General features: G+C 35.3%; 1 protein-coding gene across 1 annotated transcript; it reads left to right on the top strand.

The window, feature by feature from the left end:
- Window positions 1–244: 244 nt before the first annotated feature.
- LOC147847694 (dynein-1-alpha heavy chain, flagellar inner arm I1 complex-like) lies at window positions 245–16014 on the top strand (the record flags this gene model as incomplete). The annotated part of the gene is made up of 22 exons (XM_087338925.1): window positions 245–814; window positions 1394–1531; window positions 1619–1726; window positions 1841–1906; window positions 2874–3041; window positions 3353–3430; window positions 4346–4486; window positions 4728–4891; window positions 4970–5135; window positions 6746–6920; window positions 8683–8777; window positions 8967–9041; window positions 9826–9942; window positions 10075–10185; window positions 11160–11345; window positions 11552–11737; window positions 11839–11946; window positions 12616–12674; window positions 12807–12987; window positions 13825–13947; window positions 15718–15792; window positions 15949–16014. Coding segments are annotated over exons 1-22 (3156 nt in total), but the record flags the coding sequence as incomplete, so codon positions are not given.
- Between the last annotated feature and the right edge of the window lie 462 nt (window positions 16015–16476).

Genomic DNA, 16476 nt, shown 5'->3' with positions numbered 1-16476 from the left:
AAGAAGAAGAAGAAGGAAGGAAGGAAGGAAGGAAGGAAGAAAGAAGAAAAAAAGAGAGCGAGGAAGGAAAGGCTGGCTGCCTAACCGTCTGTCTCAGTCTGCTCCGATCCATCTCTCTGTTTGTTCGTTCATCTCATCTCATCTCATCCATCCATCCATCTCTGCCTCCTCTGCAGGTACCTTTCTTTCATTGTTGCCTTTCGCTGCCACAAAATCCCGTTCCATTCATTTCTTCTGCATGGACATGGCGGAGGAGCCTCCTTCTCCTTCTCCTTCCTCCCAGAACCATCCAGTGGAAGCAGGCAAGGAACAGGAAGAGTTTGAGGCTGAGACACAAGAGAAAGCGCGGGCAGAAGGGATGGAGGAGTTGCAGGGCCGGCCTCAGGAAGAGAAGAAGGATTCATGGTCGGCACAGCTGCACGAATTAGAGAACGAATTAGACGAGAGAGTGAACTGGTTGAAGAGGAAGGTCTGCACGGGGCTGGACGTCCCCCACACTCTCTTCATCTCCTTCTTCGTCAATGAACCTGCCCTCATCTCTGATTTCTTGGATGGCATCATCAGTACCGTCTCTGCCTCCTCCTCCTCCTCCTCCTCCTCCTCGTGTCTGCTCCTCTACACTACCACACATCGTGGCTCTCTGCGTTTAAACGCATGCAATGGTTTGAATTTCCGTGGAAACCCGCTGCGGCCTGTTCGCATGATGTACTTCATGAAGCTCAGAACTGCTCGTCTCACATCTCTTCAGGATATGGAGACCCTCTTGGAGTTTGGTATTCTTCCAATCGGCCCTTCTTTTGAATCACTGGAACAGGTTCCTTTCTTCTTCTTCTTCATCATCATCTTCTGTTTTGCTCTTTCAAAAATCGCTGCAACATTTTCCTTTCTTCTTCCTTCCTCTTTTAGATTCTCTAGAACATGCTCCTTTCGTTCTAGCTCCTTTCTCCATCTTTCTTTCTGCTTTTCTCTGCATAAGCTTACGTCTTTCTTTTGCTGTCTCGCCGTAAAAGTCTGATTTTCTCTGCCGATCTTGCTGTAAAATTCCACCGATTCTCTTGTTTTTTGATGTGAATTCTTGCTTCTCCCTTGTTTTCTACATGCAAAACTCTTTATCTGGAATAACCCCTTTCTCTTGTTCTCTGTGTAAAATTATTGCCTGCCTTCTTTTCTTTCCTATATCACGGGAGGATTACATGGCGCATTTTATCCTATCATTGCCGCATTTTCTTTGTTGCATTTATGTACGTAGCTAAACCACTGCTTCAAGTTTTCTACTGCTCTGTATGATTCTCCTGTAAAATTCTTGCCTTCCCTCCTCTCTTTTCCATACATTCTGCTACTTTCCTTTCAATTGCTGCTATACTTTCTTAATGATTTTGTCAATGTATTTCAGCTCTTGCTTCAACTCTTTCTTCCTATTCTCACACAAGAAGACCTTAGCGAGAGCAAATTTTGGGCCTTAAGGAACACATGTGCTGTAGATATGATAGGCAACGAGCTTCAAAGTAACATGCAAAGATTTCTTTTCCAGGTTTGATGTCGTCATAAACTTCGAACATTGTCTCTATGTACACTATAATCAGGAACTCACTCTGAGTTTCGTTTGAAAACAAGTCAGGTATCGAGTGCAAAACAACTTCTCTGTCAGGGTACACAAATTTCAGTCCCTTCACTTCCAGCCAATTGTGTTGGCAAGCGTGAAGTAGACTATGATCTCCTTCTCGAGGTGACATTATGAAGTATATACACTTTTGAGTACAGGAAAAATAGAAGGCTTACAATGACTCTTTTTCTCAACTCTTGGTTTACAGCTTTTCTTTGTTATATTCTGATATTGCAGTTAGAGACAGCTGCCAATGACTGGCTACCAGTGATAGAAGCTGCAATACAGCATGAGCTTCTCAAGGTAACATTCCAAAGTTTCACGTTCATTTCTGATACACTTTGCTGGATTTACCTCACGCGATTTCTTTTTCTTGTCACTCCCATCTCCACACATAGGTGATTTAAAGTGGCAAAAATAGCTCAATCTAGGGACATATTTTGAGCATATAAAACCAGTACAGTTGTATCTGGCAGGTCTTCAATATGTCATTTCCTCTGGCCCAACATATTACTTTCTATGAAAATAAGGCGAGTTTCTAACATGTTATCCAGTACTTTGCAACTATGAGATGCTCGATCAGATCCAGAGTAAGAGTTGATTGATACCATCTGAAGTTTATGGTAGGTATCTACTGATCTAGGTAGGCTGGTGAAGAGCAGTGTCAACATCTCCTTTGATTTTGCGGGCAATCTCCCTGGTTCTTTTGCCTGCAAGTTGGTGTTATATTGTGGCACTATAGTCCACTTCATATCACCTAGGAGTTTTGATTTAGATAACAAAATCTCGAACTTCTTTGTAACTTTCAAAATCTTTGGTCATTACTATTACGGAACTGCAGAATGTAGGCATTTGGTCACAGCCGATCCAAGTTGTCAATTTATTGGCTTTAGACATGAATAATGCTTTCACTCTTCAAAGTAAAGTGCATTAAGCAAGTGTTAGCAACTTTACATAATGTGGAATTCACATTTTTTGTAGAAATGAATCGCTTCTCTTGTTCCTATATACCTTAGAGATAATGGCATCTGTATTGGAACACTTGTAATCTACCCTTTATAAGGTTGGAAATTGTGACTAACCAAGTTTTATTGGCAAGGTTGCTTCGCCTTGATGTTTTTCAGTGAATATGCAATCAGTTATGTTTTCCTTATACAGATGAACCACTTGTGTATTCAATGAATAAGCAATCAAAATTTATTTTCTGATATAGAACTGGTCATACAAATTTGTTAGCAGAGTATACTCTTATAACTGATGTTTATGGTAGGTACCAACTGGGACGAGTCCTTTAGCAGAGTTGAATTTTTGGCGAGAGAGAGTTAACACGCTCAGTAGTTTGTATGAACAACTCAGTTCCCAAAGAGTGAGGAACATAATATCTCTATTGGAGGTTGGCAGCAGCAACACTGAGCTTCTTCAAACCTTCAAATCCCAGGTAAGCTATTTACAGTCTCTCAAGTTTCGGTCCACATAAGCATATAAATGGGAGTGGTTCTCCAAGATGGAAATCACTTCCCATTCTATATGATATGGCAGAAAGAAGTTTATTGTAAAATATTAAAATTTTGAAGAAGATCCAATCAATATATAGTACATTGTAGGCCATTTTGGCCTCTTAAAAGACGTTAATATATCTTTCTTTCTTCTTTCTTAGCATTTTTGTTTTTAATTTTAAAGAGAACATAGTAATAAAGAACCCAGCATTGCTATCAATCTAATTTGATCATTTTTTTTTCAATCAAGTAGTATGGAGACATTTCAAAGATCTTCTTAGAAGCCAAAGACAATGTGAAATTTTTAACAACATTGGAACGACATTTTAAGGTATCCTATGGCTATAAATGGATTTTTTTGCGAATACACCTTATAATTAAGGTTTTCAAGAATGAATATAAAACTCTAAAGCTGGTTAAGCTTCTAGAAGACGACTTTCGAACTGAAATTTTGATACCAAACTCATGAAATAAGTGAAAGCTGAAAAGGTAGCTTTGCAATTCTTAGAAAGAAAAATGAATAAAGATGAGCGGTTATAGAAAATATTACATTATGTATGAGGCAAATCAAATATATTGAAATTTCTTTCGGCATGTCATAGTTATATAAATAATGTGAAGGATCTTCCTCTGGGAAATTGCAGTGGTTGTAGAAACCACAACTCATCAGTTTGGAGATTGCAGTTGTAATCTGAATAACTCATAGCAACTCAATGGTGGCATTGAAATATCATGTGTTTAAAAATACCCAAGCTTATTTGTTGTCCCCCTGAATCACGGGAGGAGCAGGTTGTCTTGTAGTCACCACGTTACACCCAAGAAGCAATATCATCTTGCAATCCTCCTGTAAAATCCTTTTAGTGGATTTCTCTTGGATGATGCAACTATTCTGAGATAAATGGTATGGAGGATCATGTTTGTACTTGTGACTAGCCATGCAGTGCCATATTTGGTAGTCCCTTTCATGAGAGATGCATGATTTTACTAGTCCATGTTTAAAATACATTTCAACTTACATTATATAGAAGAAAAGACAAGGATAATGCTCAAGTGTCCATGATGTTGATGAATATGATGGCGTGTGAAGAAAAATGACAATTTTAAAATGGTCTCTTAAGGGAAGGGATGGGACAAATAGTAAATAATTTCAAATTATCTATTTTCAATGCAATTTGTATCATGGACATGAATATTTTATTATTATAAAAGATGCTTGCTGTATTGCTGTATGAAAACATTCTTCCAGACAATCTGCAAAGAACCAATGGCAAAAATTTTGGAGATAGTAGGTCCCATGATGAATGCTCTTCGAATGGTTTGGATAATATCCCGTTACTATTCAGATGATTCTCACATGGGTGGACTTATGGAACGCATAGCTTTGCAGGTTTGTTCTGCTTGCATTTTTAGATGACATTGCAGTGATATAACTTGTATAATAGTTTCAGGATAAAATTTGCACACACTAATTTCTGAGATTATGAGCACCATGCATGATGCATGTCATACTTTATGAATCAGATGATTGGTAACTGAATAACAGATATTTGTTTATGCTATACACATGCATATAGTGTATTTTGTTATTTCTTGTCGTATTCCTTTTACCTGAATGTTTTGAAGAACAGATCGCTGAAAGAGTATCTGAGGAGATCAATGTTCGAATTCTGTTTAAACTCCCTGCTTTAGAAGCTTCTCAGAAGATTATTATAGCAAAAAATGTACTGGATTCATGGAGTGAAGTTTACTTAGACGTCCGTGAACGCATTGAGTTGGGTGGGCGTGACCCACGGTAAATCTAACATTCTATGTAAAATTGTACCTCATTGACATCATAAAAGGTTGCAGCACCTAATATTTTTGTTTACAGATGGGAGTTTGATAGAAAACGGCTCTTTGAACGCACAATGTACATGTCATCAATTTGTTCTGATTTATTGAACATTGTGGACGTGGTGAACGACTTTCAAAATTTTCTAGGCCCCGAGTTGAAAGCTGTTACTGGAGACATTGATGGTATAGATTTAGTTAATCAGGTATGTCTTCATGTCTTATGCAAATTCTTTGCAACCCCCCTTCCCTAAATCATGGTGCTTAAGTAAAATATTTCAAGTGTAGAAGTTCAGGGAAGCAATATTGCTGGTAGAAAGAACATTAACGTAGTAGATTTGGGGCCTATAAGATATTGTCAGTATTCCTGCTAGCATGTATGGACAACTATTTTAGAAATACTCACTATCGTATGATAAGTAAAGCCATAGAGACAATATGCAATAATCATGAAAATCTGGAGTTTGAATGCAAAAAATTTAGCCGCTTGACTTGTAAAAGATATATTCTGTGAGCTTTTGATATTTACAAGTTGGCTGAGTTTGATGGTAGTTGGCTACTTTTATTGAGCACTACTTCAGGTTCAACACCAATGTGTTTGTGAACATCCATTATTGTTTGTTGTGAATCAATCACATATGACATTGTAACCTCTGATATTTATTATTTGGGCAATTAGGCATGCTAACATATTCAACATATAGATGAAGTTGGGGGAGGGTTCTTCATCTTTACATTCCCCTTTAAGTCTTCGGCATACAGCATGTAGAGGCTAAAATACTATTGATATTGTGGTTAACTTCTTAATTTTATGCTTAGGTGGAGCATATATGTAAGAGTTGATAATTTTGGGTGATACATCAGATTTGTTTATATCAGAAAATACTATATGGCCTGATCCTACAGTAAGAGTGAGTTATGGGTAGAAAGAAAGATATATTAATGTCTTTTAAGATGCCAAAATGTCCTATAAGACCAAACAAGAGATTAAATCTTAAAATGTTCTCATTTTTGAGAACAGCAAACCAAAATAAACATACCTCAGTAAAAAAGTAAATAGAAATGGTGACGAAATAAAAGTAAAAACATATAAAAAGTGACGAAAGAATCTCATCATCCATAAATTAAGATTCTCAAGTCAGATATATTATACTTTTTGTATTAAAAAAATATTAATGTATTTTAAGCTGCCAAAATGTTGTGTGAGATCAAATCATAAATTGTTTTCGCATTGTTAAGAAGAACACAATCTCACACAAATATAATTAAATTAGCCAAACTACGGAACAACAAAACCACATCAATGAAGAACCTCCAAAACCTTCTTTAGCATCATCACCCCTCCTCGCATGATGCATGTCAATCAAGGGCTACAAGAATAGGGTCTTGATGACAACATCTGTAAGGGGTTACAATAAATTGGTCGTTACCAATTTCTCTTACACGTGGCTACATCCATTTTGAGCCTGATGTTGTCACCCACGTTAATGACAAATCAAGGTTGTTATCAACCAACACTGATCAAAATTTCAGTCCATTTAAGTTCGTAATGTTACATGCTTAGCCAAGGGGAATATTTGATACCGGTAATCTTTGTAATTTACTTATATTAAATATACTTTATTGTTATCACTTATTTGGCCATATAGGCGTCTTAAGAGATGTTAATATTTCTCTGTTGCCTGTTTTTCAGAATTTAATATTTAGAGATAATTTTATTAATGTTTTCAAGTAGTTAATTTGTTCCAGTGAAGAAAATATTGTCCCACATTTGGTAATCTAAAGGCAGATGACCCTGCACTTGTTGTTTGTGCAGAGAGTTTTGATGATGGTAGAGAATGTGGAGAAGCTTCCTTTCAATGTTTTTGATAAAGGTTATGCAATGCAATGGTCTGCGACTATGTCAAATTTTAATATGGATAAAGAGAACATCGAGCTTTTGACAAGGAGCTTCATAGACACCTCGTTCAAGAAACTACGTAGTGCTGAAGGTATTGTTGTCAAACTAAGAAACAAAAGCTTCGAGTAACCTTCTTAACTCTTGAAAACAAAAAATCTGTAGATGTTGCTATTTGAAGGGGCATTTAACTGGGAAAGGTATTCTTTAGCAGACAATAAAATTGTTTCTTTATATTTATAAAATTGAGTATTTCCCTTCTTTTATTATGTTAAGTCTTTTGGTGAAAAGGAAAATATATCTATATGATTAAAAGGCAAGTATGTCTATATCTATATCTATATCTATATCTATATCTATATCTATATCCATATCTATATCCATATCTATATCCATATCTATATCTATATCCATGTCCATATCTATATCTATATCTATATCTGTATCTGTATCTGTATTTGCATCTGCATCTGCATCTGCATCTGTATCTTTATCTGTGTTTGTATCTGTATCTATATCTATCTCCATTCTGGATTGACCTATGCTAGAGATATTTCTAACACAAAAGTCACAATATATCTAACTTGAGAATCTTGCATGTGTGGATAACAATATTGTTTAGTCTCTTTTATCTTATTTACTTTTATGTTTACTTAGTAACATTTATTTTATTTTGATTTGTTCTCAAAGATGAGACGGCACTTAAGATGTAATCTCTTGTTTGGTCTTATATGCCATTTTGGCCTCTTAAAAGATGTTAATATATCTTTCTTTCGAATTTGCCAATTGTGTCACCAAGGAGTGGAATCCAAAGAACACTATGTTTGTCACTCTAGTGTCTTTTATGAAATCAGAGGGAGATACCATTGCCTCTCTAAACAAGGCTTTGGCCCGCTACGTAAGGTAATGCAATATGAGGACCAATGGTGCCTAGGAAATTTCTTTCTAGAACTCAAGAGACATAGGGAAAAGTTGTTGAATGACAATAATAGAGCCACACAAGCTCATCCACAAAGGACAATCACAACTTTATTTAGCCCCATCACTCCTACTAATGCTACAAGTCTATCAAGGAAGGGATACACAAATGGACTCCCGATTAGGACACAACAAAGGTGTTGCAATAGATCGGGCAATACCAGTTTGTCGTGCACTTAGAGCCCGGCCCCATGGACCATGACCTCAACACCCTTGTCATTGATGAATAAAGGCCATTATCTCGCGCCATTGTAGGTGCTTCCCTCGCTTTGGAGACCTCTCCATTCTGGATTGACCTATGCTAGAGATATTTCGAAGATAAAAGTTACAATATATCTAACTTGAGAATCTCACATGTAGCGAAAACCAGATTCCCTCGTCTCTTGTTATCTTATTTACTATTATGTTTACTGAGTATTTATTTTATTTTGATTTGTTTCTCTCAAGGACGAGACAACGCTTAAGATGTAATATCTTGTTTGGTCTTATAGGCCATTTTGGCCTCTTAAAAGACGTTAATATATCTTTTGTTCTTTATGCTTTTCTTCTTTTTATGTCTATAATTTGTTGGTACTCACACAGCTGTGCTGTGTGCAATATATTTATATATAAGAAAATAACTTTTCCTCGATAAATACAAATTTTTAGTTTCTGAGCTAGTGTTTTTATTAAAATGTAAAGACATTGTCATCAGGTCTTTTTAACATATAGGACTTCAGGGAGTTATTTGTTGACCTATTTGTTATTTATATTTGATTCAGAAACTATGGTGTTAGACCATTTTTGATGTTGGTTGAAAACATTGAAGTTCAGGAATCAGCAGTTGCAGATTGTTATGTGGATAGAACAGTAGCATTTACTTCAGATATTTATTGCAGGAGCTCTTGATCTTTTGCGAAATTTCAAATCAATCAAAAGTGAAGGTGCCATTAATAAGCAAATGATGGACAAATTTAATGATATCATAGCACAGGTAACATAGTCAATTGCTTAAGTGTGGTATGGAAACCTTTAGAATGTAGAGATGGAAGGATGAAGAAAACTATGTAATTGTGTTGACTCAAGCATGGAAGGATGTGCTATGTCATTGCTTTCATTTTAATTAACGGTAAGAAAGATCACGTGCCAAATCATTTCATTTATGTTGGCATTTTTCTTTCAGTTTTTAAGAGAAATAGAAACCACACGTGGAATCTTCGAAAAAAATTCAACTGCTCCTCCCACTACACGGAATCAGGTTTGCTCGTGATATTATTTAGGACATAGTAACTTCAGGTTATCTAGAGTTAGCAGCCTAATATAATATCTTAATTTGTGTTTGAAATATCCTATATTTAGAGATTCTAATGTGCTCAAGTTTAGTATTTTATTGAATCTCTTATGCTCCTCTTCTCAAGACTGCTATGAAAATCCACTATTTCAGGAAAGTATTCCAATTTTACAGGCATGACAGAGTGTGACCAACCGATTTTATGCATCATTTGCTTATAGGGATTATTGTTCTAGTTTTTGTGGAGGAAACTATTTTCTGTTGTGACAAAAATATGTCCACCATACGTTTAATGACATTGTTGGGTGCAAGTTTGCCATATTCCGTTACTTCACGCATATGTTTAGCTTGTTGGTTTAGCTCAGGGAGAAAGAATGAAAGAAAGTTGTATTAATGTCTTTTAAGAGGCCAGAATGGCCCATAAGACCAAACAAGAGATTACATCTTAAGTGTTGTCTCATCTTTGAGAACAAACCAAAATAAATGTTACTAAGGAGAAAACTGAATAGATTCAATGAGTAGAAAATCACAAAGAGAGATTCTATTTGAAACTGCTGTTTGCGATCTGAACAAATAGGTAAATAGCGCAAAATACCCAAATAAGCTGTTAGAATTATATAAGCTAGAGAAATATAAGGAATAATTGATTGAAGATCATTACAAATTTTCTGCTAGTTAATGATAAAGTTGTTTTTTCTTTTTTGACAAAATAATGATGGAATATCTCATTTTTTTCCTATTCTTTAAACAGCCACCTGTTGCAGGTTCTATTAACTGGGCCAGATGCTTGTTTAGCAGATTAAAACGAACCATGCAGAAGTTTGAGACAGTTGGCAATGATATGATGAGAGATCCTGCAGCTCAAGAGGTTTCCAACAGACATTCAATGATTTGTTTTTTTTCTCCTTTCTACCTTGCCAAATTTGATGGAATTGTGTTTTGTAAAATCTTCATACTCTTTACAAACTTCACTTATCATGTACTAAATTTATCCTTTCAGATGAACATTTATTATTGTGCACTCGCAAAGCAAATGCTCAGTTTTGAGAAGCAATGGGCTGGTCAATGGTCTCAGTCAGTCAGTCAACAAGCAGTTAATTATCTAAAACAGGTATCTTTCTATATACGTTTTCAGAAATATAATGTTTGATGAGTTTTTAATTGATTTAAACTAATTGATTTCTCTTAAGAGCAGTCCCAAGGATCACTGGTCATCATATTTGTTGCGTTGCCAAGAGGACAAAATCTTGTTTGAAGAGCCAGTTGCATCTCCCCGTTATTTCATAAAAAACAGGACAATGGCAAAAATAGTGCTCTCTGATTCCAGTACCGATGGTACAGTTCAGAGATCTGTTCTTCCATAGATAATGGTGCAGAACTGCCGTTGTCAATTGTTGATTGATATGAAGAGGTTTGAAGATGGCCTATCACAGTACTAAGCATGTGACATAATTGTATATCCATATAAGAGGGCCTCATGATAAATCCATCATGAGACATGTGTAGGAGGAGGACCTTATACCTTTTTACTGAGAGGCATTGAGGGGCTGATTCACATAAATTTAAGGCTAGAGAGTTGACATCTCAAATTTTTACCCTCTAGGGAACTAAGTGCCATAGCTGCTGAATCTGATAAGCTGAAACAATGAATCATGTCATGTCCGGTATCTGGTTACTGCGATTTCAGTGAGTGCATTTTAGAATATAATACACTAACACATCCTCACTATGACTGATAATGAATAGTGTTTGGTTCTGGTCCACAGTAGCCAATAGGAAACAGAAATGACACAAAAGAGTTTCCAATGTGCAATAATATATAGTTAATCATGAATTGCCAATTTAGAAAGGGCATTCAAAGAAAGGTGTTATTTTCCAATGGTTTTTAGAATTAAGAATTATTTGCAGAAATTTCATGATTGCCAATGTAAAGTTGTGCAAGCATTGTCACTGTATTAAATTCTGATTTATGTTCCTCACCAGCATTACAGCAGTATTTAAACTCTAGTTATGTCTGTAACCAACCAGCATTGGTAAACAATTATACAATTACCTAGTAATTTTTTGATTTTCCATTGCTTACAGCCTATTCTCTCTAAAAGCCCCGAAGGAAAAATTGTAATCAATTTCAACAAAAGTCTGCATTCAATTATTCGGGAAACTAAATACTTAGATGCCATGGGATTTCAGCTTCCTGAGATAGCTTTAAATGTTGCTTTGCAAGACGAAAAATATAGGTCGTATATTGAGAATATTTCTATCATGCTACAGGTACATCTCAATCTGTACTGATTATTGTTTTGAGAAAAAAATGATCCATCACAAGATGTAATCTCCGCTTTGGTCTTATAGGCTATTTTGGCCTCCTAAAAGACGTTAATATGTCTTTCTCTCTGTAATTCTTTCTTTCTTCATTATTTCATTCACATTTTATGTTTATAATATAGAACACATGCTGATTACTAAATCTTGTACAGCAATACTACAAAGCAGTGGGAATATTAACACCAATCGAGTCCAAGTTGCTTGTATTTCATGTAAAAAGACTCCAACAGGTTTTAGATCCCGGATTCTCCCACTTTAATTGGAATTCTCTTGGAATACCGGATTTCTTGAGCGTTTGTACAAAGGCAATAAATGAGTTCAAATCCTTAGTCAATCAAGTGAGTTACCTAATGACCTATGACTGCTCAAAAGATGTATGAATTGTGGTGGAAGTTCAAGTAAACTTATTAAAACATTAAAAAATTCCATGTAACATCAGGTACAAAATAATGCTTCAAGTATTGAAAAAGCTGTTGAGGCCATTGGCAACACTAATTTATTACAAGAAAATATTTTAGAAAAAGAGGACGAATATCTTGAGTTTCAGGTAACATTGAAAGCAATGAAATAAGCATTTGTTTTTTTGTAAATGTTGGTACTGATTATTTATGCATTCTCATTATATATGATATTGTATTTTAATTAAAAATGTTTATATATATGAACACATACTAATTGCGATAATGGGCTGCAATAAATGTGACTGAAATATGAAAATGTATAAGAACACAAAGGTAATTAGAGTCTCTAGGTATGTTCAAAAAGTCACCAGAATTTTGACACATTTTGACATTCTAAGCGAATTCAAAACAATTAATGTAAATATTAAGTTTTGACATAAATTGCAAATTGATGTAAAACCTATTTCAAAGAAATTAAACAACAAATCCTGTGACTGTTAATGTATTTGTTCTGTACATACAGTAAACTTTTAATTCATTTTACGTTACTTCCTATCCATCAGAAAGTTTGTTAATGGAACTCTATAGAGTTCGTAAATGATCATTCAATTTGGAATTTACATAGTACATAACAGAAAACATGCTATTTCATTATATCAATACTTATGCGGAACTTTATAAATGTATGTACCTACTCAAATTATGGAGCTGTTATTGAATTGTCTATACAATATTTTGTTATTGTATGCATATTAAGAATTTTAATGTACGTCTATGTACTCTGATTTCCATCTCTATGTATGAATTGATTCCAGGAACTCTATGAGCATTTTGAATATGAGCGCCATGCTGCGCTTAGTGAAGCCCATAAACAGTATGTTTTGAAGATCTTAATTCACAACATATAAGAAAGACCACATTGATGGAGAATTTAAAGCTGCTCTTTTTATAAAGTTTCTTTCCATGAAATTGTTTTGAAGTCAAAATTATTTAATGTTATTTACAGTTATCAAAGCATTTCACCTCTTTTAATGAAGCTCGAAGAAATTGTTGCATCTACAAATACCGGAAAGTCACCCATAATGGGTGATTACTATCGCTATTGGGAACAAAAGATTTTTTTTGCATTAACGGAGATGGTTTCGAAGGCACTCTCCTCATTGCAGGCTATGTTCCAATCCAAAAAGGTTCTACACTTTTTCTGATGTAATAGGTACTATGTGAATGCACTTCGTAGGTGCGTGTCACCATCTACTTCTAGTGGACAGTATGATCAATGTACAAATAAACTCTATTAAATGATATTGCAGATATAGGAACTGAAACACTGATTCTGGGGAATTGTCTTTGATTATTGATCACTGTTTGGGATTCTAGGATTTATCACCGTTCCCTTTCTTGATGAACTGAATTGGTTTATAGCAACCTACTTGTTTGAAAGGAGAAAGCAATAATGGTTACCATGTATTAACGCCCTCAGAAGGCAAAATGACCAGAGAGGCCAAACAAATGTTGATGAGAGTGGTATTCCTTTAGAAAGGGGTAGTTATAATTGTCAACTACAATTTCCCAATAAAATTATTCTGTGTATCAGTTAAAACAAAAGTTCAATCACATTTTATTTTAGTTGTCTACGAAAAAAGAAAAAGTAATAAACTTGTGAATGTTAGTGCATATCCATAAAATTTAGTCATCGAAAAAGTCATTTGAGTTTCTTTCTAGATTAAATGGTGGCAGCTAAGAATGAAACTTTTTGTTGGGACCTACTTGACCATTTTAAGTAATTTACAAACTCCTCACAATAGAAATGCTTACTAATCAAGTATGGATATTGACCAAATATAAGAAAAAGCTAGCATCTTTCAATCTGATAGACTCCCATGATCGGTGCATTGGCAGACTCAAGTGTTGTCTTGTTCTTCTCCATGTTTCTCTTTGGACAATAGGCTACATGGGGAAATTAGATAAGTCTTTTATTATGTAATTGATGGAACTGAAATTTGGATTGCACTTGTTTTTGACAGGGCCCCAATAAGGATAAACTAGGGGCAACAAAAAGACGATTCAAGCTGAATTTCTATTTAAACAAACCAGATGTTTTAGTGCAGCCACCTTTGCATGATGTTGCTGGGCTGTTAAATCGTTTGGTATGTTAAAATGCTGAATTTCAATCTTCAGCGAAAAAGATATTGATAAACATTTTCTTACTTTTCCCCAACTCCAGTAGAGTGATTCACATGGGCAATCATTGAGAAAAGATATTTTCAAATCATTCCTATTTTGCACCCTCCAAGTTTTTTCTCCTTAGAGAAGAGTCAGTGTTACAAGTGTATCAAACCACCACAATTTAGTTCATAATTCTTGGAGCTGTTTTATAGTTCTTTAGTGGAATTTACTCATTCATGTAGACCAGAAAGAAAGAAAGATATATTAACGTCTTTTAAGAGGCCAAAATGGCCTATAAGACCAAACAAGAGATTACATCTTAAGTGTTGTCTCGTCTTTAAGAACAACAAATAAAAAAGAAGAAGTAAATAATACTCCGTAAATATAAACGTATATAAACGTATCTCACATGTACCTCTAACAAACCCTTGGAAGACCACACTTTTCCTGACACGGATTCATAGAGTGCATAGATTCCCCATTGCATATCTGTAGGAACACCAAGGGCTTCTAGCCGCTGCATAAGCCACACACGTGGCACTGTCAAAGGCTTTTCGGAAATCCACAAAACAGCAATAAATCCTCTTATTATGGGCTCTGCCCTCCTCAATAAGGGCCCGGAGGGTGAATATGTGATCCAAAGTTGTGAACCCCTTCCGAAAGCCTGCCTGTCCAACTGAACGGCAGCCATTCCACTCTGCCCATATACTCAATTCTGATTCTAGAATTGAACCATATAGTTTAGCCAAGTAATGGCCCATCATGATTGCTCTATAGTTCCTTGGCATCATGGGGTCTCCACTCTTTGAGGATTGGCACAATTGTATGCTGAGTCCATCTAGTAGGGGAGCCTTCACACATGGCTCTATTAAAGATGTGTACTAGCGCAATGGGAGCAAGGTGTCACGGGCATAGATAAAGTGCTCACCCACCAATCCATCATGATCTTGGGCCTTTCCAAATTGTAGCCGATCAATGGAATTTCTTACATTTTGTGGAGTAAAAAAGGTTGATTCATGTGGATGGGGAAGAGGAGGTTGCCCTGGGATATCATATAGAACCTTTGCATATTCATGCCACACCTGAGGTGAGGTCAGTTGTGTGGTAGGTTGCCTCTCATTAAACATTTTCCATGCTCTTTTACTTTCTTTTCCTAGAAACAAGCAATACAAATGATCTTCAAATTTAGCCAAATACAATCTCTTCTTCTTCCTTATGAGCCAGAGAAATAATTTTAATAAATAACTTAAGTTTGGGTGACAGAGACAAGTTTGTGATATGTAAGACTAGGAGGCGTTTCCCCTTTTGTCTTGAACAAGATTTGATGGACTGACTACATACACCTACCATTGGTATTACTTAAAAATCTCTGCAGCGTTTGAAAACATAGGTGCTTCCATCAGAAAAGTATATGTCTTGAAGATAGATATTTTTCTTCTTGAGTTTTGAACAATGATATGCTGCACAAATGACAACATCAAATTGTCTTGCATTCATTATGTACAGTTTCTTGCTGTTACCTCTTTTGGATTAGATTTATATGCGTAATGAAGGGGGTTGTAATATATTTTAGAAATCTCGCTTTTCCTGAAGCTTGCAGACATCTGTTACACAATGTGATCAGGAGCTATAGTATGTAACAGTGGAATATTTAAAATGTAAATTTGAATATGCAGCTAAATTGCTAGTCATCAGTATAAATGTCTGGGATTGGTGAAAAATTGGCTTTCTTATCAATTTTTTAAATACAGGTGCGAACTACAGTTATGTCTTCTAAAACATTTGTAAGATGGATGGATGGGACTTGCTTGGAGACGGCTGAACAGGTAGTACTGTCATGATATTTAATTCCTGCGAAGAGTACAAAATAGCAAGTTGAACTCTTTATGGATTGTAGACTAAAACTAATTTGCAATATTATAATATTATTTCTTTATTTTTCTTGGTAGTTCCTATATCTGATCTGGTTTTATGATGTGCAGAGAATTGGAGAGGAATCAGAGCCCTTTGTTTTCAATTTTTATAGTGAAGTTTCTGCAAATCCTCAGGTTTTCTTTTATTATTATTTATTCAGCTAGCAAGAAAAGTTTTAACTGCCAATCTACTGTAAACCCACAGAAATTTTTGGTTTATTGTATCCATATAATCATCTGATTTGCTACTTACATGCATGAAGTCAGTTATGGAGTTTCTTTTGATTCTGTCCGACAAATCAACTCCCATCTATCATAGCTGGCAAAACTTTAGATTGTAGAGAGAGCTAAAATTTTGAATCTTGTATACATGACACCAACTGTTGGAAGATTTAAATCTTTAAATGAACGTGTTATATCTTTATTATATTCTGTAGAATAGGAAAATCTTAAACTTAAATCTTAAATCTATATTTTTAGATCTCTAGCTAGATTGTCTATTATATATTGTGTAGTGTATGTAAATTGTAGAATTGTCATGATGTAGTGAGATAGTGGGGCATTTACATTCACGATGAAAAAATTAGTGTATGAGTT

This window comes from Azolla caroliniana, unplaced genomic scaffold (genome assembly GCF_043228905.1).
Source record: "Azolla caroliniana isolate FFs.n. ecotype wild unplaced genomic scaffold, voAzoCaro1.0.p SCAF_745, whole genome shotgun sequence".
Lineage (NCBI taxonomy): Eukaryota > Viridiplantae > Streptophyta > Polypodiopsida > Salviniales > Salviniaceae > Azolla > Azolla caroliniana.
The sequence above is the reverse complement of the archived record's forward strand: the minus strand, read 5'-3'. Positions and strand labels throughout refer to the sequence as shown.